This window comes from Carassius auratus, chromosome 11 (assembly GCF_003368295.1).
Source record: "Carassius auratus strain Wakin chromosome 11, ASM336829v1, whole genome shotgun sequence".
Classification (NCBI taxonomy): Eukaryota; Metazoa; Chordata; class Actinopteri; order Cypriniformes; family Cyprinidae; genus Carassius; species Carassius auratus.
The window spans coordinates 17,571,390-17,597,829 of NC_039253.1; the positions used below are offsets into that span (position 1 = coordinate 17,571,390).

At 35.9% G+C, this 26,440-nt stretch overlaps 3 protein-coding genes and 1 pseudogene across 6 annotated transcripts in view; 3 read left to right on the top strand and 1 right to left on the bottom strand.

The window, feature by feature from the left end:
• Window positions 1-1,048: 1,048 nt before the first annotated feature.
• On the top strand, window positions 1,049-9,935 carry LOC113111250 (nuclear receptor subfamily 2 group F member 6-like). 4 transcript variants are annotated; one of them, XM_026275851.1, is made up of 6 exons: window positions 1,049-1,453; window positions 2,977-3,110; window positions 3,190-3,540; window positions 6,292-6,407; window positions 7,062-7,634; window positions 8,812-9,935. In XM_026275851.1, exons 3-6 carry the CDS (start codon window positions 3,272-3,274, stop codon window positions 9,084-9,086), a joined length of 1,233 nt encoding a protein of 410 aa, XP_026131636.1. In that variant the 5' UTR covers window positions 1,049-1,453; window positions 2,977-3,110; window positions 3,190-3,271; the 3' UTR covers window positions 9,087-9,935. The 4 variants fall into 4 exon arrangements, with proteins under 4 accessions (XP_026131636.1, XP_026131635.1, XP_026131638.1 ...); XM_026275850.1 differs by lacking the exon at window positions 2,977-3,110 and having other exon boundaries at window positions 1,050-1,453; XM_026275853.1 differs by lacking the exon at window positions 2,977-3,110 and having other exon boundaries at window positions 1,053-1,453; window positions 6,292-6,386.
• A 4,044-nt stretch (window positions 9,936-13,979) lies between these two features.
• Window positions 13,980-17,677, top strand: LOC113111252 (tax1-binding protein 3). The gene is made up of 4 exons (XM_026275854.1): window positions 13,980-14,267; window positions 15,080-15,199; window positions 15,289-15,366; window positions 16,829-17,677. Exons 1-4 carry the CDS (start codon window positions 14,229-14,231, stop codon window positions 16,967-16,969), a joined length of 378 nt encoding a protein of 125 aa, XP_026131639.1. The 5' UTR covers window positions 13,980-14,228; the 3' UTR covers window positions 16,970-17,677.
• Window positions 17,678-20,152: 2,475 nt separating this feature from the next.
• Window positions 20,153-26,145, top strand: LOC113111357 (excitatory amino acid transporter 1-like; annotated as a pseudogene).
• The window catches only part of LOC113110604 (twinfilin-2-like), a 1,114-nt gene continuing 817 nt past the window's right edge, over window positions 26,144-26,440 (bottom strand). Inside the window, exon 5 of the mRNA XM_026274717.1 lies at window positions 26,144-26,176. Coding sequence (XP_026130502.1) covers window positions 26,144-26,176 — 33 coding nt within the window. The remainder of the gene's footprint in view (window positions 26,177-26,440) is intronic.

Below are 26,440 nucleotides of genomic sequence, written 5' to 3' on the forward strand. Positions count from 1 at the left end.
AGGAATAGTATTTTGTAATGTATTTGTAATTTAATTTTGTCCTTATATATAAGGATTATATATATATTTATATATATATATAAAATATATGTTTATATATAAAACAAATCAGTGAAGCAGTGTCTTTCCATGCTCAAAATAATTCATTGGTTTGAATCAGGCTTGACTTGAATTAAAGAAATGATTTCAAATGAACTTTTAGAAGTATTTAGAATTTTATTTTTCCTTTGAGTTCATGAAACTGACTTAAGCAAACTTCTTAAGTACTTTTAATTGTCTACATTTTTAAGTTTAATGATTTTTTTTTATTTAATTTTTTATTTAAACTTAATTTAACTTTTTATTTTTTAAGCTTGCTTTGCCATGGCACTCAAAATAATAATCTGTTATATAATGTATATTGTAATGTACAAAATAAATAAAATCGTACATTTTCTTATGTAAATGATAAAAATTTTGAGTTTTGCCAACTTATTTTGGTTTACAGATCTGTGTAAAATTTGGTAAAGAAAAGGAAGGAATTTTAAAAAGTACAGTTTATAATGCATGTGTCAAGTACTTTGAAATGTATTAATGACACCACTTTAAAACTTTGATAACAAAACTTTGCTTGCTTTAAGATGTATTTTTCAGCCGAGTAAAAGCCAAAGCAATCACGAGAAGACAAAAAGATTTCCACAGCGAGTGATCTAAAAAAGCCCTAAATTAGATTAACAAATCAGCACAAAGCTCTTCGGTACAGCACATTTACAGCAGCTCAGCACAAAACCATCCACATAAAACAATGCCTTCTTTCAGAATATTACAAGATGATTGATGAAACAGGATGAAATGCTCGTGTTTTTTTTTTAAGCTTGTGTTTGGTGAGGGACTTTCTACAGTTGTAAAGCTGCCATATTCTTTGATTTTAATCACGCTGACACATCCTCTAAAGTTTTGATCTCCGCTAAGAGGGTCTTCTCCGTCCTCAGAGGCATGCTAAGTGTACCTATGGTCATCTCTGGAGGGATTAACCGTGTGTGTGTGTGTGTGTGCGTGTGTGTGTGTGTAGTAACAGATTCCTGGTTGTTTGTGTAGAGTGGCTACAGCCCACTCACTGCTCTTTGACTCTATTACCCTTATAAGGCAGGTGGCACCATAGCAACCAGAGGGCTTGAATAGCAGTGTCAAATCCCTGAACACACACACACACATGCTCACTCGCCCTCCACTACTCAGAGAGAGAGAGAGAGAGAGAGAGAGAGAAAGAACAGAGCGAGGCTTGTTGGCCAGTCACCACAGACGCTCGGGTCAGCTGTCTCTCCTGACCGTTGAATCTCATGATTTACTGATGAATGGAGAAAAGCAGGGCACGGGAAGCAGTGGACGGCTAAAAGAGCTTAAGGTCGGTTCCTGGGAATGCTGAGGCCCTCGAGAGCATACGGCTGGACCAACCGGCACTGACAAAAACAAGGTATGGAAGGACTCTCTCTCTCTTGTATTTGCAAAGAGTGTACTAAAAGAGACTGAGACTCAACTAGTTTGCTTCTCTGCTAAGTTGCAGGATTGTGTTGTTAACCAAGTGAAAGAGCAAGGAACTTCCTTGAACTTTCCTCCTTGAGGAGCAGGGTGGGGGCTGAGCTCTGTTTATCATTAGCCAGGTCGCTGTCTGACTGCATGTTTGGCATTGTGGGTTTCTGCTGTTGGGAGGCAGCTTTTTATTAGAAGTTTAACTCTAGTTCTAAAAAAGTTACATGGGTAAAAACATTTAGTGTCAAAAATAGTGCCATTGTTGTTACGTTTTAAGTCAACATTAGCTGTTTCGTGTTAACTTTTTTTATGCAATGTCAGATAAAAAGAAGAAGCATTTTTGATACGGATATCAATAAAACCACACAATTATAATTCTATAACTTAATATTTATATGTTAATATGTTAAACATGCATTAACATACAGTATAACCATTTCATTTGGCCTTTTTTTATTAGCTTAAACAGAAACCAGGAAAAACATGGGTATTTGCTTTATAGGCCAAACCTCAAATGGTGCTGTCAGGTGGAAAGTATTCAACATTTAATAAAAAATAAAAAAATAGTAAAAATAATTTACGCATTGCCAACAGAATCAAAGAATGCATGATTTTATAGCTAAATGGCACTGGGGTTAAATATTGCCGTTTTAATGAAAAAAATTTTGTCCTTGAGGTCCTGAGTGTAACTTTTTTGTACCTGCTGTGTAAAATAGATTTATTAGGGTGAAATATTCAAATTCCAATAAAAATACAAATTTTGGGGAAATGTTATGCTATTTGCATTAACAACAACAACAACAAAAATGTTTCTGATGATACACAAGGGTTAAAGGAAGCAGTTTCTTTAGTATTATTTGACTTTTAGATAACCTCAGAAGATCATTTAGTTGTATTGTCATGGCTCAGGGGACTCTTTCTACTTGAATTACACAAACGAGACCATAGTAGATATACAATAAAACCATAAAGCTAGAAAATAAAAGTCTTGGTAGAATTCGATGAGAAAATGTTTGACTTCACAGACTGTGGTATCTTCTGAGCACATTATTGAGAAACTAGAGAAGACACTTAAGAGATTAAAGGGGAGTTCTGAGAAGCAGGAGGCTTAACTTAGGCTCCATTTGCTCTTCTTTTAATCTCATTGCTGTCCAGGAGAAACAACCGAGATACTAAGTGATCTCATTTGTGATTTAACCAAAACATGAAGCAGTAAATACGAAACACACTGGCAGGTTGAGTCAAACCAACTTAAGTGACCTGTAATACCCTCAACGTTTCTAAACATGACCGCATGTTTCTCAGTACTGAAGGAACCGGTTTAACTTGTCTGTTACTAGGGGGCATGTAGAGTAGCTTTTCCAAGAGTAATGTCACAGTGGCTGTGAGCTGTGAAGCATGTGTATGAGCTTGTCTCTTTCCTGAAGTCTGGGTGCGTTTATGTGTAATTTATTGTTTTCTGTGAAGAGGGCGAGGTGAGCTGTCCAACTCTGAACTGCTCAGTGAATCAAAGGGATCTTGAGATCTTCACAGGGTTTTTTGGTTAGAGGACATGAAGAAAAGCAACAGGGATTGTGATATGACAAAAACTTGTCAGCCCGGTAAGCCTCGGAGGTCTTCAGAGTGCTGTTGAATGTGTTTCTCCTCCGAGGTCTGACTTATTCGGCTTACTGTCTGCAGCTTGAAGGGATTCGCTCCGGGGCGGATCTGAATTCTCAACGTGGGAAGGTTTCTCAAGCAGCTCCTGCTGGTGAACACAGAGATGGCCATGGTGAGCGGAGGATGGGCCAACCCCAACGGCAGCGCGAATGGACTCGGTGAGAAAGGTTACCTGCGGGGGGAGGAGGAGAACAGCTCGCCTCGGGTGGGGAACAGCGATGCAGAAGGTGGCGAGGAGGACAAGGCCTGTGTGGTGGACTGTGTGGTGTGTGGGGACAAATCCAGCGGCAAGCACTATGGTGTTTTCACCTGTGAAGGGTGCAAGAGTTTCTTTAAGAGGAGCATCAGACGGAACCTCAACTACACTTGCAGGTGAGACACACACATATTATCCAACACACTGTCTTACAAACATATGTTTTCCACTTGGAGTCCCACAAGGATTAGTACTTGCACCGCTCTTGTTTAGCTTGTATATGCTCCCACTAAGTCAAATAATGAGAAAGAACCAAATTGCCTATCATAGCTATGCAGATGACACCCAGATTTACCAAGCCTTATCTCCAAATGACTACTTTCCCATTGACTCCCTCTGCCAATGCATTGATGAAATAAACAGTTCGATGAGCCAGAAATTTCTTCAGTTAAACAAGGAGAAAACTGAAGTCATTGCATTTGGAAACAAAGATGAAGTTTTCAAGGTGAATGTATACCTTGACTCTTGGGACAAACAACTAAAAATCAAGAAAAAAAATCAAGACAGACCTTAGTTTCAGTAGTCTTGTCAAAGCAGTAACTAAATCAGCATACTGTCATCTAAAAAACATTGCAAGAATTAGATGTTTTGTTTCCAGTCAAGACATGGAGAAACTTGTTCATGCCTTTATCACCAGCAGGGTGGACTATTGTAATGGTCTCCTCAGCGGCCTTCCCAAAAAACCATTAGACAGCTGCAGCTCATCCAGAACACTGCTGCCAGGATTCTGACTAGAACCAGACAATCTGAGCGTATCACACCAGTCCTCAGGTCCTTACACTGGCTTCAGTTACATTTAGGATTGATTTTAAAGTACTTTTACTCGTATATAAATCACTAAATGACCTAGCACTGAAATATATTTCAGATATATTTCAGATATGCTCATTGAATACAAGTGACCACTCAGATCATTAGGATCGAGTCAGTTAGAAATACCAAGGGTTCACACAAAACAAGGGGAGTCCTCCTTTAGTTACTATGCCGCTCGCAGTTGTAATCAGCTTCCAGAAGAGATCAGATGTGCTAAAACACTAGTCACATTTAAATCCAGACTCAAAACTCATCTGTTTAGCTGTGCATTATTAACTATTTTAATTAATTTTCAATCTATTTTAGTTATTTTAAAAGTTGTTTTATTTCCTTGTTTCATTATTGTGATTTTTTAAATGATAATTTTAATTCCTTTATGTAAAGCATTTTGAATTACCATTGTGCATGAAACGTGGTATATAAATATATTTGTCTTGCCATGCATTGCCTTATATTTATTTTATTTTTTTAATAAATGCAAAATTTGATTACAACAAACTCCACAATAGTGCGTTTTCAAGCAAGAAACTGAAGGTTTGACGCCATGACTTTATATAAATGAACTACATTTTTGGACTGCTCAGGCTCATTAGCCAATCACACGACGTGTTTCCAGATGCAGCTTGGAAAAGGAATTTGGCTGAACTTTCTGTGAACTCTGTTAACCTCTTTCTGACATTTAAATTACAGTAATAAAGGGAGATGAATAAATCATAGTAATCATGCTATAATAAATGCTTGACGCTGACTCTTTTTCTTCAAGGAGCATGTACTCCTAAGTCAATTTAGGGGCACGATGAAAAAAGTACATTAGGTTTTTTTTTTTCACTCGCACATACCCACATTCAATGATTCGAGATATACACAACGAACAGTCCCGATCTGAATCAAATGATTCACAAACCCACTCCAAAGTTCACATCTAAATTAAACGATTCTCGATCCACGCTGCGTAGCTCAGATCTGAATAATGATTAATGATTTCACCCATCACTATACATTATAATTTCCATTAAAATCAGTTAATTAATTTTATATAGTTTGACCACTGCAATTCAGTTGGTGCAATTAGACTATTATTTTGAAACGCTTTACCATTGCTGGGTGCTTTTTCAAACAGGTGAGGGAGATTACAATTCTTAACCATCTCTAGGACATATTACAATATAAACACAATGAAGTGAACTCTGTCATAATTTAATCAACTGCAGATCATATGCAATCGTTTGGCGTAAATATGAGTTATTTGACTTTGAAACGGGCAGCGCACATTTATAATAATCCAAATCATAGCCTTTTTTGAAGATATATATAAAAAACAATAGTTTCGCAGTTCATGTTTTTTATGTTTTGGCGCCAAATTTGAGACTTTTTTTTATGCACTCGTGCTCCTAAAGACATTTTACATGCACGCAAGATGCAAGTGGGGCACTTTCGAGCACTGCTATATGTTAATCAGGGAACATTACTACTAATGTTAAGATTTAGGCTTTTTTTGCAAGTAAAGAGGAATTTCTTTCATATTGCATCAAAATATTTTAAAGAAACGACTAGCAGTGCAAGCTCTCAAGTAACAGTGACTTGGTGACCAACAGCAAATTAATAAATTAATAATTTTTTTTTTCTTTACTAACTGTGACCTCAACATTTTGAGGGTCATGGTTTGGATGTGTACCGTGAGCATCTGTTCACCATAATATGTCAAAACCTTTTCTTTGTCAAGCATATTCATATTTGATTACGTTAGTAAGGTTTAACGATGGCTGGACTTATTTATAAGATTTTTTGGGAGCAAACAGAATAAGAAGTGCATGGACGCTACATTTTCATTTGAAAAACACAATTGTGCATGTTCTGTGTATAACTGGCCTCTTACAGCAGAGCTGACATAAGCCTTGCTGAATTGTGTCCTTCGTGTTTGTGCCAAGGTTACGTGACTGATAATTTCCCTGGGAATCACTGGAGAGCTCTACACACACAACAGAGATTCTTCTTAAATCTTAAATAATCGTATGTATTCTCTCGGCTGAAAGGTGTCTAAACTGTCTTCCCAGGTCAAACAGAGAGTGTCAGATTGATCAGCACCACCGTAACCAGTGTCAGTACTGCCGTCTGAAGAAGTGTTTCCGGGTCGGAATGAGGAAAGAAGGTCAGCAAACATCGGAAAAGTGTAAAAACAATGGGTTTTCTCAGTAAAACAACTACTGGTTTCAGTTGCTCTGTTTTATCAGTGTAACTTACTAGCTGCTGAGCTTAACTATTAAATGCAATTTTGATATTACAAAGAAAATTTTTTTATCAACTGTTTATCATACAAGCTGTGTGGGTTGACTGGTAACATTTGACATCTCATTAACATTTTTATTCATTATTTTGAACTCAAGACTCATCCGTTCAAAAACTGTAATTTAAGGGACAAAAAGGCAATTTAAAGGAAACTGAAAAACAGTGCAGAAAAATGATTAGTGTGAAATTAAAGTATGTATTTTCTTAATGGATGAATATGATATTTCTGAAGAATTGTCATTAATGGACATGCAACAGTTTAATGTTTTTTTATTTTTTATTTCTCCACTGCACATCAAGCCAATTTTGAAATGTAATTTATTAAGTATTAAGAGACTTACTGTAACTTAAAAATCTTAAAAACTTTTGACTTGTAATGTATAATGAGCCAGATACTGTAAATATTTACTGTTTATTTATTTATATTTCTGATGTTGTCCCAAACAAACAGTTTCCCCCATAGTTTCATGTTACTGTTTGTATCACTATATTGATGTTTCCGTTCTACCTGTTGGTTTTTTCTTGTATTTTCCAGCAGTCCAGCGTGGTCGAATCCCTCCCTCCCATGCAGGCATCAGTCCAGCCTCCATGGTTGGTGCAGGTGGTGATGTTGGAGGAGGTCAGGGCATGGGTGCTGAATTCTTCAACGGTCAGCCGGTGTCTGAATTCATCTCTCAGCTGCTGAGAGCAGAGCCGTACCCCAACAGCCGCTACGGAGCCCAGTGCGGCCAGCAGCTCCCAGGAGGCAACAGCTCCGTCATGGGCATCGACAATATATGTGAGCTGGCGGCCCGGCTGCTCTTCAGTACCATCGAATGGGTGCGGAATATTCCCTTCTTTCCTGAGCTGCCCGTGTCAGAGCAGGTGGCTCTTCTGAGGCTCAGCTGGAGTGAACTGTTCATCTTGAATGCAGCTCAGTCGGCTCTGCCGCTGCATACAGCCCCTCTGCTGGCGGCCGCCGGCTTTCATTCCTCCCCCATGCCTGCTGACCGCGTCGTGTCCTTCATGGACCAGGTGCGGGTCTTCCAGGACCAGGTGGACAAGCTGACACGATTGCAGGTGGATTCGGCTGAATACAGCTGTCTGAAAGCCATCGCTCTGTTCTCACCAGGTGAGTGATGAACCCGAGTTACTAAAGGAACCCCGGGGTAAAAGGTGCCTTTGATATTATTTTCCTCTATACTACTAGATGGTACAAAAACATGGCTTAGCATTTTCCAAAACATTCGCTTATCAAGGTGCACGTGCATATTTGGCTGATACTTGACGGTCATGTACTTGCCATCATTAGCAACAGGTTTTATATCACAAAAGAATATGTAAAAGTATGGAATTTGGGGTAAAAAAGTGCCCTTACTGTTGGGGCTAAAGGCACAGTAATTAACATGATAATTAATAGAAAGTTTACTTTTCCATTTGTTGACATAACATGGTTAATATCATATATTTGATCTTGGAGCACAAAAGCAGTCTTAGTCACTGGGGCATATTTGTAGCAAGTCAAAAATACATTGTATGGGTCAAAATTATAGATTTTTTCTTTTATGCCAAAAATCATTAGGATATTAAGTAACGATCATGTTCTATGAAGATATTTTGTAAATGTTCTACTGTAAATATGTCAACTTAATTTGAGATTAGTAATATGGATTGCTAAGAGCTTCATTAGAATAACTTCAAATGTGATTTTCTCAAAATGTATATTTTTTTTGCACACTCAGATTCCAGATTTTTCTAATAGTTTCTCAGCCAAATATTGTCCGATATTAACAAACCATACATCAATGGAAAGCCTATTTTTTCAACTTTCTGATGATGTATAAATCTCAGTTTCGAAAAATTGACCCTTGCATGATTTATTTTCACACAAAATACAAACATATTTATTTTTTCTGTAATTACACATTTTAGGCACGGTGAAAAGCACTGCCTCCATTTAAATATTTGATCAAGTAATGCATGACTATTTTAATGTTTATACTTGCTTTCTTGCTTAGAATCTGCATTTGAGGAATATTTCGCTTTTTTAATTTTAAGTAATTAAATGTACCACTTTTGCCTGCTGTATGGAACAAAATCCCTTAGACTTATATTAAAAGAGCGACCATAGCCAGATCAATTACTATCATAGAAACTTGCACTTTTAGGGTAACACATTTTGACTTGAGACAATGAGGAACCACATGGAAACCATCCAAAACATCCTAGAAATTGCATAGTAGCTTACTAAAAACTTCTAAAAAGTCACTTGCGGCTGTGTTGTAAAGTCTTTGTCCTGTTTCCTGCAGACGCGTGTGGGCTGTCAGATCCGGTGCACATCGAGAGCCTGCAGGAGAAAGCACAGGTGGCTCTGAACGAGTACGAGCGCATGCAGTATCCAGGTCAGCCGCAGCGCTTCGGGCGACTCCTGCTGCGACTGCCCGCCCTCAGAGCCGTTCCCGCCAACCTCATCTCTCAACTCTTCTTCATGCGGCTAGTTGGCAAGACGCCCATTGAGACACTTATCCGGGACATGCAGCTCTCTGGAAGCTCCATCAACTGGCCATACGTGCCTGGACAGTAGATGAACAATCAGAGACTTGTTCCCATGTCTCTTCTCAGGCTGCGACCATGATTCCACAGTAACGTGTTGAATGTGGATAGATGTTGTGTTTCGGGTTTTGTTGATTGTGTATATACTGTATGTCTAAAAGAGGTTGACATGTATGTTCCTATGCAGTTTCAATGAGCCATCCAGCACCAGGATACCTCCTGTTTCAACAAATTCTGTCGAGAAACAGACAGAGACAAACTGATTATGAAGAAGTCAGCTGATATCTGATCCAAAGCTTTAAAGAAGTGTATAATTCCTTCTTTTTCAGTGAACTATATTAAATCTTTATAAGAGACTGCATTCGTGAGAAAATGGTTGGGTTATATAATTGAAGAATCAATGGTGGCTATGTTTAGAATTGGAATACTTGCACAATACTGCTTTATATCGAATAGTATGTGAAACAGTATGAAATATGCAATATTACATACACCAAACCGTACTATGCTTAATTTTGATCTCATTATATTGCTTGTTTGTAGTGTAAATATGATGCACTGTATTATAGGATACAGTATTCTGTACAGTGTGCTTTGGTTGCGTTCAGAATACTTTCAGGTATTACACACTATGCACGGTTTACACACTATACACCAAAAAGAATAAGAGTGGTATGGTAGTGTGCTATTCTGAACATAGACCATGCCTTCGATTGTCCTGTTTAAACAGTTCTGGTGAATTTTTCAACGGGGTGGAGAAATGGTATCAACATTTTCATTGCTGACTGTTGGAAATTTCAAGTATTTTTGCATATTAAAAATAAAAATTAATGATAAACATGCAGTGCTAGTCAAATAAATAAACTGCAAACAAGAAAAAGGACATTTGTTCTGAATTTTTTCGTCTGAAGTTTATGACCATTGTATTTGGAAGATTAATAAAACTGGCATCTATTCTAATTAATACTGGTTATTATCTACACTGATTTGGCATACAAAAGTTGAAATATTAATCATAAAAAAACGTTTTTTAATGTGATGTTAAAAAAATTACTACACAGAAAAATAGGGAATAGAAACAATTATGAAGTTTCTTATTTAATAAAGTAACATAAAAAAAAACAAAGTACATGGACTGAGATATTTTGTAAAATATATTCCAAAATATCGATAACTTCGAAAAAAGAAAACAAATCCCTTACCCAAAAATAAATAAATAATAATAATAATAATAATAATAATATATATATATATATATATATATATATATATATATATATATATATATATATATACACACCTAATTCTGATCAAATTGCGCCATCTGCTGGTGAAGCAGTGCAGGTGTTCAGTGTTGCCAAATCCGCGGTTTTCACGCTGTTGCCGTGGGATGTGTTTCATGAAGCGTACACAATAACATGATATTTAGCCACTGTCAGTGGTGGACGAAGTACACAAATCAAGTACTTGAGTAAAAGTACAGATACGTATAATAAAATATTACTCCAGTAAAAGTAAAAGTAGTCCTTTTTCAATTTTACTCAAGTGAAAGTACAAAAGTACTAAATTTTTTATGTACTTAAGTAAAAAAGTACTGAAAGATAGATGTTTGCAATTTTATATAGGCTAATTTAATTTTATATTAGCACATTTGATTTATTTTTTTTATAATCCTACTGCTCAAAATACCTGGGATTTTTTCCAAAATAACCACTATATGGAGTCAAGATATATTTTTGTTGTTGATATGGACTACGTTGATGAGAGTAATGTTAACTGTGAAGCTTACACTGTGATGTACCTGAGAGAAAACAGAGATGACCATCTGATTTTCACCAGTAAGAACAAAGTATTTTAAAGTTTGTTGTTTTACAGAACATCACAGTTATATATGACATGATAATAAGGCCTGAAGATTTTAAGGAAAATATAATTATATTTTCATAATGATTTTTTCCTTCTCAAACCTTGTCTGGGGTGTAAAAACACCACTGGCCAAATGGGGTGCATCTCTTCCCCTCTTTGATAATTACTAGCTACCATGTTCTGAACATCACATCCTTTCTTTTCTCCCCAGATGTAATCTATATATATATATATATATATATATATATATATATATATATATATATATATATATAGGTGGTTGAATAACGTCCTTTATTAACGTCCTTAATAACAATGGATGAAAATTTTAGAGCTCTGCTGATGATTAAGTCTAGAGTGTGTCCACCTTTGTGTGTGGGTCCATGTACATGCTGAATCGACAAGTAAAAAAAAGCCTCAAGTCCAAATATTCATTTATCACCAATTAACTGTTTGACAAACACTTCCTGCTTCGATGTCTGAATTTTAAAAAATCTCAAACATGCTCCGATGTCCCGATCTGAATCAACCGAGTCGCGACCATTCTCCTAAGTGGCGATCTGAATCAACCGAGTCGCGAACAGGCTCCGAAGTGCCGATCTGAATCAACAGAGTCGCGAACAGGCTCCGAAGTGCCGATCTGAATCAACCTAGTCGCGACCATTCTCCGAAGTGGCGATCTGAATCAACCGAGTCGCGAACAGGCTCCGAAGTGCCGATCTGAATCAACAGAGTCGCGAACAGGCTCCGAAGTGCCGATCTGAATCAACCGAGTCGCGAACAGGCTCCGAAGTGCCGATCTGAATCAACAGAGTCGCGAACAGGCTCCGAAGTGCCGATCTGAATCAACAGAGTCGCGAACAGGCTCCGAAGTGCCGATCTGAATCAACAGAGTCGCGAACAGGCTCCGAAGTGCCGATCTGAATCAACCGAGTCGCGAACAGGCTCCGAAGTGCCGATCTGAATCAACAGAGTCGCGAACAGGCTCCGAAGTGCCGATCTGAATCAACCGAGTCGCGAACAGGCTCCGAAGTGCCGATCTGAATCAACCGAGTCGCGAACAGGCTCCGAAGTGCCGATCTGAAAACTTCGACCAAAGAATGTAAAAAAATAAATAACTCAATTTCTCTAATAACTCTAATAACTCTACAAATCTATGAAAGACTCAGATCACGTGTCTAAAAATAAATCGCTATAGTAAAAGAGAAGTAATAAGAGGAGTGAAGTTTCCTACCGTTCTGCTGTGTTTGGTCCTCACGCGCGTCTGACGCTCCGCGGCGCGTCTCCGCCCCTCACACGCGCGTTTAACAGCGCTAAATTAATCATCTTTGCTAATTATTATACATTAACTTCATTGTCAGCTCCAGGTACTTCATTTATTATTGTTCATTGAACTGTTTGAAACAAAAAAAGGTTGTATTTCAGTAATAATTCTAAATTATCAAAATAAAATATATAAAATAATGGTTTCTATTTTAATATCCTTTAAAATATAATCTATTTCTGTTATGTGCGCTGTATTTTCAGCATTATTCCTCCAGTCTTCAGTGTCACATGATCTTTAGAAATCATGAAAATATGATGATTTATTATTAGAACTATTAATAGTTGTGCTACCAAATATTATTTTGGAATCTGTAATCTTTAAGTGTTTTAAAGTTTGTGGTTTTACAGAACATCACAGTTAATAAGGCCTGAAGTTAGGAAGAACATTTTAAGGAAAATATAATTATATTTTCATAATGATTTTTTTCTTTCTCAAACCTTGTCTGTGGTGTAAAACACCCCTGGCCAAACGGGGTGCATCTCTTCCCCTCTTTGATAATTACTAGTTACCATGTTCTGAACATCACATCCTTTCTTTTGTCGCTAGATGTAATCTATATATATATATATATATATATATAGGTGGTTGAACAAAAATATTTGGACATTATTTATAAAAATTACCTCAAGTTAGCACCAGCAAGCTTGTTAGCTAGACATTTAGCATCAGCTACAATATTTACTTATTTTCAGTACTGTTATGAATAAACATGTCTGTCTAACGTTGTCTAGTTAATCCAAACAATATACATATGTATAACGTTACTGCACAATATAAAAACAGATGTCATGGTAGCATTTTAATAAAACTGTTAATATTACGGTAGCGGGGAATTTGGACATGCATGAGTTATTTTATTTAATCTGTGTTAGTTTAAGGTTATTTTATTTTATTTTTTAACCTAAAACACAGAGACGCTGATTGATGTGTCTGCATGTCAGCATTTCAGTGGGCTTAAACAGATCACTCTTTACAGCGGATTTAGTTCCCAAACAACTGACAATTTTGACCTAAATATGATTTTCAGTTACAATAATTAATCCTAAATTTCGACATTAATAACTTAGCAACATCAGACGCACGCGCGCTCACAAAATCTCCCGGTTCTTACTTCTGTAGACTCGCACTTAACGGTTCATTTGAATCAGTGAGTGGTCGACTCCAGAACAGCTGCAATCGGATCATTCTAATTCGTAAACGAATCGTTTGGTGCGATTCGCGATCCGATTAAAGTTTATTTTGAAAAGACTCAGTTCGTTCATGATGAATCAGACACCGCTTCTGCGTGTCGGAGCACGTGATATATTATAGGGAGTAACGATATGTTTTATGAAATGTAGTGAAGTTAAAAGTACGATCTTATGCTTTGGAATGTAGTGAAGTAAAAGTAAAAGTTACTCAAAATAAAACTACTCCAGTAAAGTACAGATACTTGAAAAATGTACTTAAGTACAGTAACGAAGTAAAGCTACTCCGTTACTGTCCACCACTGGCCACTGTAATGCAACTTTTACTAGGGCAACCCCACCGGAAAAGGTGTAATTACCCCCCTTGAACACGATTTTTACCGGAGGATCGCCCCTGAAAAGCGACTGGGCAAGTTTTGGGATAGTTTTGAGTAGCAATTAAGCGGGTTTTTCTGTGAAAACCTGGCAACCCTGCTGGTGATTGTTTAAACGACAGTGAAATCACTGGAAATCACGGTTTTACCCATAAATACGCCCATAAATAAGTCACATCAACATTTACCCACGTTCAGCGGATAAATCCGATTAAGTAAATGAATGAATAGGATGAATAAAACGAGAGAAGTGTGTTGTAGTCTCCAGGGCAGGGTGTGTTGAGCAGCCCAGCCCCAAACTGACACACAGCCAAAGAGGAGGAACTTAGCACCCACACTCGAATGATTATCAGTGAAAATCACTGAATTAAACACCCAGGAGTCCCAACGAGGAATAAAACCGTTATAACAAGCAGAAAATGTCGTTCATCCCCGGTCAGCCTGTCTCAGCTGTTGTGGTGAGTTTGTGTTCAGTATGAGAAAGTTTTAGCATGGAAAGCTTCATGTGTGCGGTTCTTTAGTGTTTTTACAACGACAGTGATTCATGTTATATCGTTTGACTGGGAGAGCGGTTCATTTATTTGTTCTCGACAATAATCTGCGATGTGACAGGATAGTTTGGTTAAATTTATTTAAGTTTAAGCTAACAGCTGATGTAATGGAAAGAGTTAGCATGCTAGGCTAACGTTAGCCAGCAGGGGCGAACAAAGTGAACAATAGTTAATTATTAATTTATTAGTCAAATTATTTGTTTATTTATTCAGATAGTGGGGAATGATTATGTGGCACAATATAACGAAACTGAACGTTTTATTTGTAAACCAGAGCAAACCAGAGTATTCATTTAGCTTTCCTAAAATGAAATCCTATTCATACAGTGCTTTTTAGTCATTTTTGGGATCCAATTAATATTAAATGATTAATCGGGGTTTAATTCCTTTATATATATATATATATATATATATATATATATATATATATATATATATATATCTATATATCTATATATCTATCTCAATCTGTTGTGATGTCACTCAGGTGTGAAGTAACTAGGCGTGGTTTAGGTTCTTGTTCAGGTAGTGCTACCATACATGGTCATAAACCGCTGTGCCATAGGATGTGTCTTAAATCGCCTACCTACAGTAGATAGCACCTAGTGTGCATTCTCAAAAATGCTGACTATGTATATTGATAACTATGTTTTTAGACATGCACTTATTATGCCTGCCTTGTAAGTCAGCTGTCTTGTGTTTTCCTTTCTGTATTTCAGCAACGGATTGAGATTCACAAGCTATATGAGGGTGATAATTTAATATTAGGATTCAGCATCGGAGGGGGAATCGACCAAGATCCAACCCAGAATCCCTTTTCCGAAGACAAGACAGACAAGGTGAAAAATCATGTTTAGTGAATTGAATTATGTTTAGAGTGAGGCATTTTTCCTCTGTCATTCACAAGCGACTTTCATTAACGTTGCAGGGAATCTATGTCACACGCGTATCTAAAGGTGGACCTGCAGAGGTGGCTGGTCTCCGGCTGGGAGACAAAATCATGCAGGTGAGTGATCCAAACTATTAAGTCAAAGATATAAGACATTCTCACAGTAAATGAAGATTTTTGTCCAAGTCACAAAACTAAACCATTCCTGATGTTACTAAACGAATATTTCCAGAAGAGGGCGCTGTTTCATCATTATTCATTCTTAATTTTTTTGACATAGCAGTGGTTCACCAAAAAAATAAAATCTTTCAATTTCTTAGCATTTTAGTCTTACATGTTGTTTTAAATTGTACGTCTTCATAAAACAAAAAACAACCCCAAAAAAAGTAATCAAAGTTTTGTTTTTCACTAAATTGAGTGAACCAATAAAATTGTGGCCGTAGTTCAATCCAAGGTTGTCAGGTTCCTTCAAAAAACATTTGTAGTGCACCTCCCATCCAATAATCACAAAGAGATTTGTGCTGTGTTCTGATAAGATAAAAGTCTAATTGATCAAAATTGGTAAATTTTATCGTAAAATTCAAACGATAAGTGGAATTCTGACATTCTTAAATGTGATGTGACCGATCGTTTAGCCTCTTCAGTTCAAGTGGCAGCGCCGTTTTAGAAAAAATCCACTGAACGTAATAAGCCTATGCTATTCTGATTTCCTCGCCTATGGGGTTAACCTCGTCAATGTCAGTGAGCCAATCAGCAGTCAGCATGCTTGATATGACTAACTCGAATGCTGGTGATTGGCTCTGGTGGGGCATCAAGGAAAAACGCTAGTTTACACTGGTTAGGCTCAGAGACGTGGTTCACACGGAAGTGTCCCAATCCCCATAGATGTACGGCTACGTTTACCTTTTTTGTTTTAAAACAACGATCTATGTCCATATTGACATTTCAGAAAAGATCTCCATTTACACTACACGACTGAAAACGTATGTTACGTGATCATTCATGCACTCTACTCCATAAGACAGTTTATAAGATGTATACTACGTTTTTATTGAATATATATAATGTTGCTGAAATAGTTATATCTTTTGCACCTGCTTGGCATTCCTCATGTACTGTAAACACCCTGTATTGCTTTGAAAATTGGCAGAATCTCATGAAAATCTAATTATATACTGTCGTAATTGTGGGTTTTATTGGCTTCATGTTTCATCTATAGAAATGTTTTTTTTTTCTGTGTTGAACTTGGAAGTGTTATGGATATTTGTCTGGAAGACGGTGGATTATGAACTTGTAATTTAAACCAACGTGAACATGAGCAGCGAAAGAGCTTCCTATGAGAAGAGAAAATGCAGGCAGACCGCACTGGAAGCAACTAATTCTCATCAGGTCGCGTAAATCAGTGGAAAATGAATTGAAATTATGATTCTAAGCTATGCAAGCTTGTGCCATGAATTTCTAATATGACAGCTAGCTAATTGCATTCAAAGAGCTTTCATCCTCCGCCATCTAGTGTTTTATGACTGGTCCTAAAAATATATATAAAATGTAGTTTTTGTGCACTCCATGTCAATTGCAGGTGAATGGCTGGGACATGACAATGGTGACGCATGATCAAGCACGGAAAAAACTCACCAAGAAGAATGAAGATGTGGTTAGGCTTCTCGTTACTAGAAAATCGCTGGAGGAAACGGTCAGACAGTCCATGATGCAACACTAATGCAGATCTGAAACGCGCTCATTTGAGCTAATTGAATGTCCTTATTGGTTCATCATATGTTCAGAGCATGTTTTAACTAATAAAATACTGCCAAAGAGTGATGCCAAGACCCCTTTACATTCAGAATGGACATGTTAAAGATGATTTTGACGTATTGAACTCTAACTGAATCAGTGTATGTATGAATGATTGCTCCGAGTACAATCTAGATTAAGGTTTGCATTCCATAAATTGCTACGCTACTTTCAATTTAGCTACACTTTATGCCAAATACTACACTATATTACCATATATACTCTTGAATGTATCACAGAGTCTGTGAGCTCCTTATCATTTCATTCATAGATTTCAAGGGCTACAGTGATTTGTTCCTCAGTTTTTGGTCAACATGTCATATGCGCCTGTTAATTATCAAAAAAGGTACTGTGGGAAACAGCCAGCTTTAGTACTTTAATGACCACTAATTTTGCTAGTTTTTAAATGTATTACTCATTTTATAACTTTGTTTTTGTATTTAATTAACACAGTGTTATCCTATCAAAATTAATCTACATTTGGCACAATTGAGAACACTGCAGTTTTGTATCTAGTGATACCTTTTCATATTTTTCCCGTTTTAAAAATGTTTTTGATACCAATTCTTGGGAGGTTTGATTGTATGGGGATCTATTTTCATGTATGCGAATAAAGGAATCTTCTTGCACATGCTTTGTGTGTTTTAATGATCTCGTGTTTGCTGTCTCGGCTCTGATGTCTAATGAGTCTCTTTTGTCAGGCTGTAAATGTCTGTCTTCACATTAAGCTGGAAGATGGTGACATTTCAGAGCAACAAATCTATTTCCTGACCTTTGGCTGTTTGTCCAGGCAGTTTTGTACTTCAGGCTACTTTCATCTCTTTAATGTTAGCCGGCAAAGGTGAGCATACAACCAGGTAGCTCATAATGCAACGTGCAAAGTGCTGTAAAAGTCAGGCTACTGATAATTAAGGGCAACACGTCTTCAAGCACTCATTCCATATTCTAGGGCACTGGTGAGAGAGTGATATTAGCACATATTAGACAGGATTCATCATATAAATAACAATAAAACAGAACTAGTTTAATAAAAAGGTAGAAAAGGCATAACGGGCAACATCTTTTTAAAAGGTATACCAATATGTATCATTTAGGTACAATATGTTCTCTTTAGGTATTAATATGTACCTTTAAGACACTAGTATGAATTTGTTTAGGGGTAAAACAGTACTTTGATAAGGAACTGGCACAGTGACAGATTTTGCCCTTTTTTCTGAGAGTGTTAAGTATTCATATGTAAACTAATAGCGGTCTGCTAATGATTTCAAATATGCATCAAGATTTTATGTAACCACCTGCATACAGAAAATGAAATGTTTTTATTGAACAGATAGTTCAGTGAGCAAACACTGATAATTAAAATGTTATGCAAGATATTAGAAAATGATTGATTAATTAAATATATTGTTTTGATCAACTCAGCTGCATTTAATCTGTCCTATAAGCAAGGCAAGTTTATTAATATAGCACATTTCATACTCTATGGTAATTCAAAGTGCTTTACTTAAAAGAAAGAAAAGTAATCATAAAAATAAAACAAGCAATTTAAAAACTAAAAATTATTTAAAAGAAAAAATAAGATTTAAAATGAATTTTAAACATTTACAAATATAAAATGATTTGACATAAAATACAGTGAATATGTAAAAAACAGTGCATAATAAGAAAGAAAACACCATTTTGGACAAAAAAGAAAAGAAAAGAAAAAACAGACATCCAACTGCCAAACAGGAATGAGGGAAGAAATAATGCAGATAGATTTATAATAGAAGAAAAATATAATTTTTTCAAACTTTTCTTTACTTTGAGGCTGTAGTACTTGTCAAAAGGAAACCTGACATTTTACTGAAGTCTCACTGAGGCTGCATTTATTTGACCAAAAATAGCCTACAGTAAAAACAGTAATACTGTGAAATAATACAATTTAATATATTTTCAAATGTAATTTATTCCATCGATACAAAGCTGAATTTTCAGCATTACTGCAGTCTTTAGGGTCACATAATTTATGATTTTAGCACCTATATAGCCTGCTAACAGTAACAAAAAAATGTGTCATATTTTGTACACTTTACAATAGTAAACCCAACCCTTTTATAAATATATGAACTGTGTCTAATGTGTTTCATGCCTGTTTCTCGGCAGATGAATGTGTAATTACAGTAGCTAAATGGAGAACATGTATGCAACATACCACCCACACTCTGGCAGGCCCCTTGTGTTACCATAGTGATGCAATCTGCTCCTGTCACCTTTCACAGATGCAAAATGCTGTTTTATGTTAAAGCATGTTTACGGCCCTTAGATTCGCTGAAGAATGGATACACACACATTTGTCATAAAAGCAGTGATGCGTTCTCTATGAATACATATTTTCTGTCATGTAAAATTGAGTTTTTGATGAGGCCACACTTCTGTTTTTGCCATATCAGGTTATAATAGAAGAGCAGAAAGCTTGATACATGTAGATTTGTAGTACTTTGCATGTGCTGTCTCACATTATCTTAGCAAAAACATGTTTTGCAATAAGTTACCACGGTACGTTCTTTCCCCCTTCTTTTCTAAGTTGTATAAATCAAAACATTCTTAAAGTGATGTTTATTGAACGTTCTATAAACGTTCTCATAATGTTGAGAGGAAACATTCTTGGAACAACATTCCTTGAACGTCCTCATGATGTCATTTTGAACGTTCTAAAAACCGTTATCATAAACGTTAAGTAACCACGACAATAAAACTGGACCTTTAAATGTTCTTAGAATATTCAAAATAAACGTCAAATAATGTTATATTTTGAATGTAAATAACATTAACAGTACGTTCTGAGACGCGTTCTTGTAACCTTTAAATAAAGTTACAACCACAGTAAGAAAACTGGGCATTTCATTGCAAACGTACAATAATATGAAACGAAATGTGCTGCAAAAATGGCATATTCCTTGGGGAGAGTTGGAAGGAAAAGAGCGAGATAGTTTATACAGACACGTGTGGTGAGTGGGTAGATCGGAGCAGAAGGTCACACACACACACACACACACACGCGCACGCACAGAGATCTGGACCTCAACAAGTGCATGCAATCACGTTGTCATAGTAATGAAATACGCTTAATATTTGACTCTTACCAATGTAGTAGCCTAGCCTAATACAATGCAACTTTGCATTTTCACCTTAAATATATAGTTATTTATCATTTAATGTGTATTATTTGACATGTAATATCTTCAGGCGTTATTAAATGACATTAGATGAATCCAGCTCAGCGGGTGTTATCTGCATGCTCAGTATTAAACGCCTCCCCCAATCAGACTTTATTAACGTGGCGATTCTTTTCGCTGGCGGGCAGTGGGTCGTTGTTTTTTGTCTTACTGGAAATATCCTTAACCTCTTCTTCCCACGCAGAAATCACTTTCTCCGCCGTTTCCTTAAACTGTTGTGTGCACAGAATATAGAGTATCTTCTGCACGAGACTTTATCAGAACGCTCGCGAGTCACGAGAGAACACAATAAGACGAGCTGCTACTAGATGGTAAGTCATATTCTATTGTTTTAAAATGCAAAGCGTATTAAAAAACCTATATTTAAATTCTAATCTAATATTTAACTGAGCTAGCTCTTTGGATGAGGCATAAAACTGCCAAAATTGTTTCTTTCTCTCTTTTGTACCTACATCCAAAAATTAACACTGAGCCTAAAACCCCTCTGTTTTGTGAGGTTCTGGTTCAAGTGAGGATCTTTCGGTTCACTATTGGAAAGTGGAAAGATTCTGGTGCTGGTCAGCTTTGTAGTGCTCACCTGGGGTGTGTGTTGATGTGTGTATTTATGCTGATTTAAGATCAGTGGTCGTCAGACCATCAAGCACGGATCAATGGAGGGGAAACTGGCCCTAGATCAGGTCAAAGGTGTGTTGTGTACCTCTGCTGTCACTCAGTATGGGGTCACATGGAGGCTGAGAGAAGGTCAGGCCATATAAAAAACTGTTTCATGTGTGTTTGGCACAAGTTGAGCTTTACCTGTGACCACTTCAGACAAGTCTCCAGCATTAACCCACTGCAGAGCAACCATGAGTGGTGAGTGAACCCATATCGAGGTTTTATACTGTAAATTAAACTCTTTGATAGCTTGGTGATAAATCATTTAGTTACTCAAATTTAATGTGTCTTTTTCGAATGTTTTCTTGATGGAGTGCATTATTTTTTTCAAGGTTTTCTGAGATTATACAAAAAGTAATTGGTGTCAACGTTCTGTATGATGGTTGATTATTTTGTCAGCCAGAACATAATTTCAGGGTAATTTTCTAGTGTCTGAGATTCAAAGCAGTAATGCACCCAAATTGCATTATATTTTGTGGACCAAAAAATTATGATGTTCTGCAGAATTACATGGCTTCAGATGTTTTGGAATATTGTGCACAAGTCATATAGTTAGATTAGATCATTTTCAAGTGCCTTTTTGTAATTTTTTTGGAGATCGACTGCCACAATATTCATTCACTTGCATTGTATGGAAATGAGCAACCTGTATATTCTGATAAACATACTGTGTTCTGTTCCACTTGAAATATATACCATATTTTCTGCACTGTAAGTCGCACTTTTTTCATAGTTTGGCTGGTCCTGATCAAAATGAATTTGACATGAACCAAGAGAAATGAAGCAAGAGAAAACATTACCGTCTCCAGCCGTGAGAGGGCGCTCTATCCTGCTCAGTGCTCCTGTAGTCTACACTGAAGACATAGAGCGCCCTCTCGCGGCTGGAGACGGTAATGTTTTCTCTTGGTTTTAAATAAATGCGACTAAATAGTCTAGTGCTACATGTTTTTTTCCCTCGTCATGACATATTTTTGGACTGATGCGACTTATACTTAAGTGCGACTTATAGTCCAAAAAATATGGTGGTCATTTTGCTTAATTTTGACAGAACTGCTTTCTGTTTTTTCATTCCATTTCTGAAATATGCAAAGCTGTTTCTGTCTCAGAGGAATAAATAAAAAGTTGATTGTGAGAAGCTGAAAATAATAAATACTTAGATAAATCTAGCCACAACTATGAGTAATAGTTTCAAGTAATAAAGAGGCCTTTATGAGAAATAATGTAATATAAAGTAACATTTTGAGACATAAAGTTGACATTATGTGGTAAAAATTATCACAAGATATAAAGTCACAATTACAAAGTCGTAATGGCAAAATGTGAAGTCACTTTGTGCAATATGAAGTTAAAAATATCAGAAAAAGTCACAATTGCAATATATAAAGTCACAATTTCAGTCATAATTGCAAAATTTGTGAGATATAAAGTTTAAATTATGTGTAAAAAGGTTTTGCAAGATATAAAGTCTCATTCTGAAGTTGAAATGATGTAGAGAAAATTAATTGCAAGACATAAAGGCACATTGCAAGATATAAAGACACAAATTTAAGGTCATAATTGCAAAAGGTAAAGTCACATTAGGAGATATGAAGTTGAAATTACATGGATTAAATATTTCAAGGTACAAAGCAAAATGTAAAGTCACTATGCAATGTAAAGTAAAATATTTGTGGTTATAATTGTTTAAATATTTAAGTCATAATTGCAAGATATAAAGTCACATTATGAGATATAAACTTAAAATTATGCTGAGAAAATTTAATTGCAAGTTATAAAGATGCAATTTCAAGGTTGAAGGCTAATTGTGATATACTGTATAAACACGTATTATGAAATACAACAATGATATTATGTGAAGTCATAATTGTGAGATATAAAATAACATTAATATATAATGTCACAATACGAGAAAATGAAGCAAGAAAGTCATGATAGTGAAACAAAAGGTCTGCGAGATATAGTCACAATGTGATATATAAAGTAACAGTTTCAAGATATACAGTGTCGGTTAGATATGAAGTCAGAATGACCTGTTTATTTATATATTTTCTGCTAAATTAATTAATGTATTTAATATTAATTAAATAGTAGGTGGTGAATTGTGATGTGTAGTAAACCCCCCCCAAAAAGATAATTCTCAATCATCTTATTCTCCTTCATATTGTTCCAAACCTGGACGAGTTTCTTTCTGCTGTTTTGAAGAATATTGATTACCAAACAGCTGCTGGTCCCCTTTGACATCCATAGTATGGAATTCAGTGGGGTTCGTCAAATAGTTGGTTACCTATATTCTTAAAATATGTATTTGTGGAAATGTGTGTCCCAAAAATGGTGTTTAATGAAAGGTATGTCATCCATGCCCTCGACAGGAGCAGTACTGTATTCTCTAATTAAAGTTAAAATACAAGGTCAACAGGATATACTTTTTTATTTAAGTGTACTTATTACAGGAGGGGCGACAGAATTTGTACAATAATGTTGATTACCACAAAAAAAAAAAAAAAAAAAAATGCAGTGAATGCAGCTAATTCCTAAGATTTAAAATGCTCAAATGTTTTTGAAGCATATAGCCATACGATGTAAGCAATGTGTATGTTAATTTATTGCTCAAAATTTTAATTTTAATTGTAATTTTTATTATCTATGATTTAAAAGCAGGGACAATATTTTCTATGTTTTTGTTTTTTAATTGTTGTGTGTTCTGTATACTTTACTATTACTGTTATTATAATAATAAATAAATATTAATAATATTGTGATGTTTATCAACTCTATTAACTTGTTTTAATACAGTTTACAAAAATCACACAATAATAGTAACCGCAACAAATAGCAAACAGATCAAAAACAGTATTATATTCTAAGAAAATTATGACTTTACAAAAGTAAAATAAAATAGGAATAAAATAAATATGAGAACATGATAAAACAGATATTTAAAAATTTTACTTTAATATTAATAAATTATAATGATTAAATATTAATATTAATGTTAAATATTTCATAAGTATAATTGTATTTAATATTTTAATTTTTTATCAAATTAGACATAACTAACCTTTTTTGTGAAATAAACAGCATGTGTTTTGACTGTTCGTGATGCATAGGTTTAAAAGAATTAACATCTATACAGTCTATGCTTTTGTTGAATATAAAAAGAGAAACCTAAATTCTTAAAATTTTCACTTTTCATTCCCTGCAATGATCGATTCTTATTTTGCCATTTGATCACATCATGATGTAGAGAAGAATGCACAATGTGTGAATGTTACATCTCGGTTTTAGCTGATACTATTTGAGAGATGGTGAATTTTAAGTCACAAAAAATATCATTCTTTCTGATTTCTCGGCCACAGTCTCCCACGAAACCCTCTTGGATCATGTATTAGAGCTGATTATGAACGAGAAGCCTCCAAACAGCACTAGTCTGTTTCTGAGTGAAGCCTCTGAGAAGCCACAGCGCACTGAGGAGGGCCTCCACCGTCTGTGCCGAGTGTTACAGAAGCAGATGTCAGGAAGTCGACGGAAGATGTGCGGCATCACACGAGACAGCGTCAAGACGTTCCTGCGGAGGAACACCTTTGTGATCTTCACGGTGGCCGCTGTGGCTTTAGGTAAAGGGTCAAAACAGCAGGAAAACACAATGCTGGGCTTGTTTTTTGTTGATAGTGGCACTGTTCCCTAGGAGGGAAGTATGATGTTTCTCATCTCTATATGTAGGGGTGGTGTTGGGTTTCGCGCTGAGGCCGTATAACCTGTCCATGAGGGAGGTGAAGTATTTCTCTTTCCCTGGAGAGCTGCTGATGAGGATGCTTCAGATGCTCGTTCTACCGCTCATCGTCTCCAGCCTTGTCACAGGTTCACCAGAAAACACCTAGACTCTCTAGCATTCACTAACAATTTCAGTTCCCTTACATTAGTTAATGCACCAGGTAGCAAACTCAAAAAAAACAATTTTGTCATCATTTACTCACCCCCAAATCTGTATGCATTTCTTTCTTTTGTTGAACATAAAAAAATATATTTTGAAGAATGTTGTTAACCAAATAGTTGACAATAGCCGATTGAATTCCATAGTTTTTTTTTTCCAGACTACTGTATTAAGGTCATTGGCTACTAAAAGTGGTTACCACATTCTTCAAAATGTCTTCTTTTGCATTCAGTAGAATATATTAACTTTTGTTATGCATTGCTATGGGTTTGTCCCGTGCAATTTTACTATATAGTTAGTCAATCTAGTCAAATTTAAATACATATATGAAGAGTGTATTTGCAAAAACAGATAACTCAATTCAGAAATCATGTTTTTTATTAAGTTGTCATGTTTTTATTGTTTTATTGTGTTAGTTATAATTATTATTTACTTAAATAATCCAGCTGCAGTTTAAGATTAATTAGAATTTTTTAAAATTTTTATATATATATATAAGAGTTTTAGTCAGAAAGAATGTATCAAATTAATCAAACATGCAACAGAAAAACAGTAAGCCATTTATAATGTCACAAGATTTCTGTTTCAGATAAATGCTTTTGTTTAAACTTTCTTTTCATCAGTGAATCCTTAAACTATATAAGTCTTCACAAAAGGGGTATATGTTTGATTTTGGCATTGGACGGGACATAATGTTAGACAACAGACGTTTAATTGTTTGATCAACATTACTGCCAATGACAATTTACTAATAGCTGGATATTAGTTGGGACATGTCATAGCGGCTCTAATAAATTCTACACCCTTGAAAATCATAAGTTTTGAACAGTAGTCTATGTAAGTAAAAGTGAACACCAATTATCAGTCTGTTAAACTATTTAATCAAAAGACGGTGATTTATAGGTGATTTGATGGACACAGTTCAACACCAGATCTCTTGTCTCTTGCTGTCACATGCCTTCAGGAATCTCCTCTTTAGACAGCAAGGCCTCTGGGAAGATGGGGATCCGGGCCATCGTCTACTACATGGTGACCACGTTTATAGCGGTTTTTATCGGTATTGTATTGGTGATTATTATCAGGCCGGGTAAAGGCAGCAGGGACAGTCCAGTGACCTCTAGTGGCAGCATTGAGCCTGTGCAGGCCGCTGACGCTTTTCTGGACCTGATAAGGTGGGAGAAAACATTTGTTCGACTGATGCATGCTTGCTTGTTTGTTTTTCAGATGCAATGGGATCTAATTTTCTTTTCATTATCCTTACAGAAACATGTTTCCACCAATTTAGTTGAGGCTTGCTTTAAACAGGTTTGTGAATCTCTCCGAATGCATTCTGAAGATCAGTGTTGGGGATAATGCATTACAAGTAACGCGAGTTACAGAATCAGATTACTTTTTTCAAGTAACTAGTAAAGTAATGCATTACTTTTTAATTTATAAGAAAATATCTGAGTTACTTTTTCAAAAAGTTTTTGTCCAGTTCAACCATACTAATAAGCAAAAATGACTTTAGATAAACTAACAATTGTGCTTGGTTTGTTTTTTTTATTGCTGAAGAGTGTTGAACTTTCTTCTCCAGTGTCTACTGTACAGACAT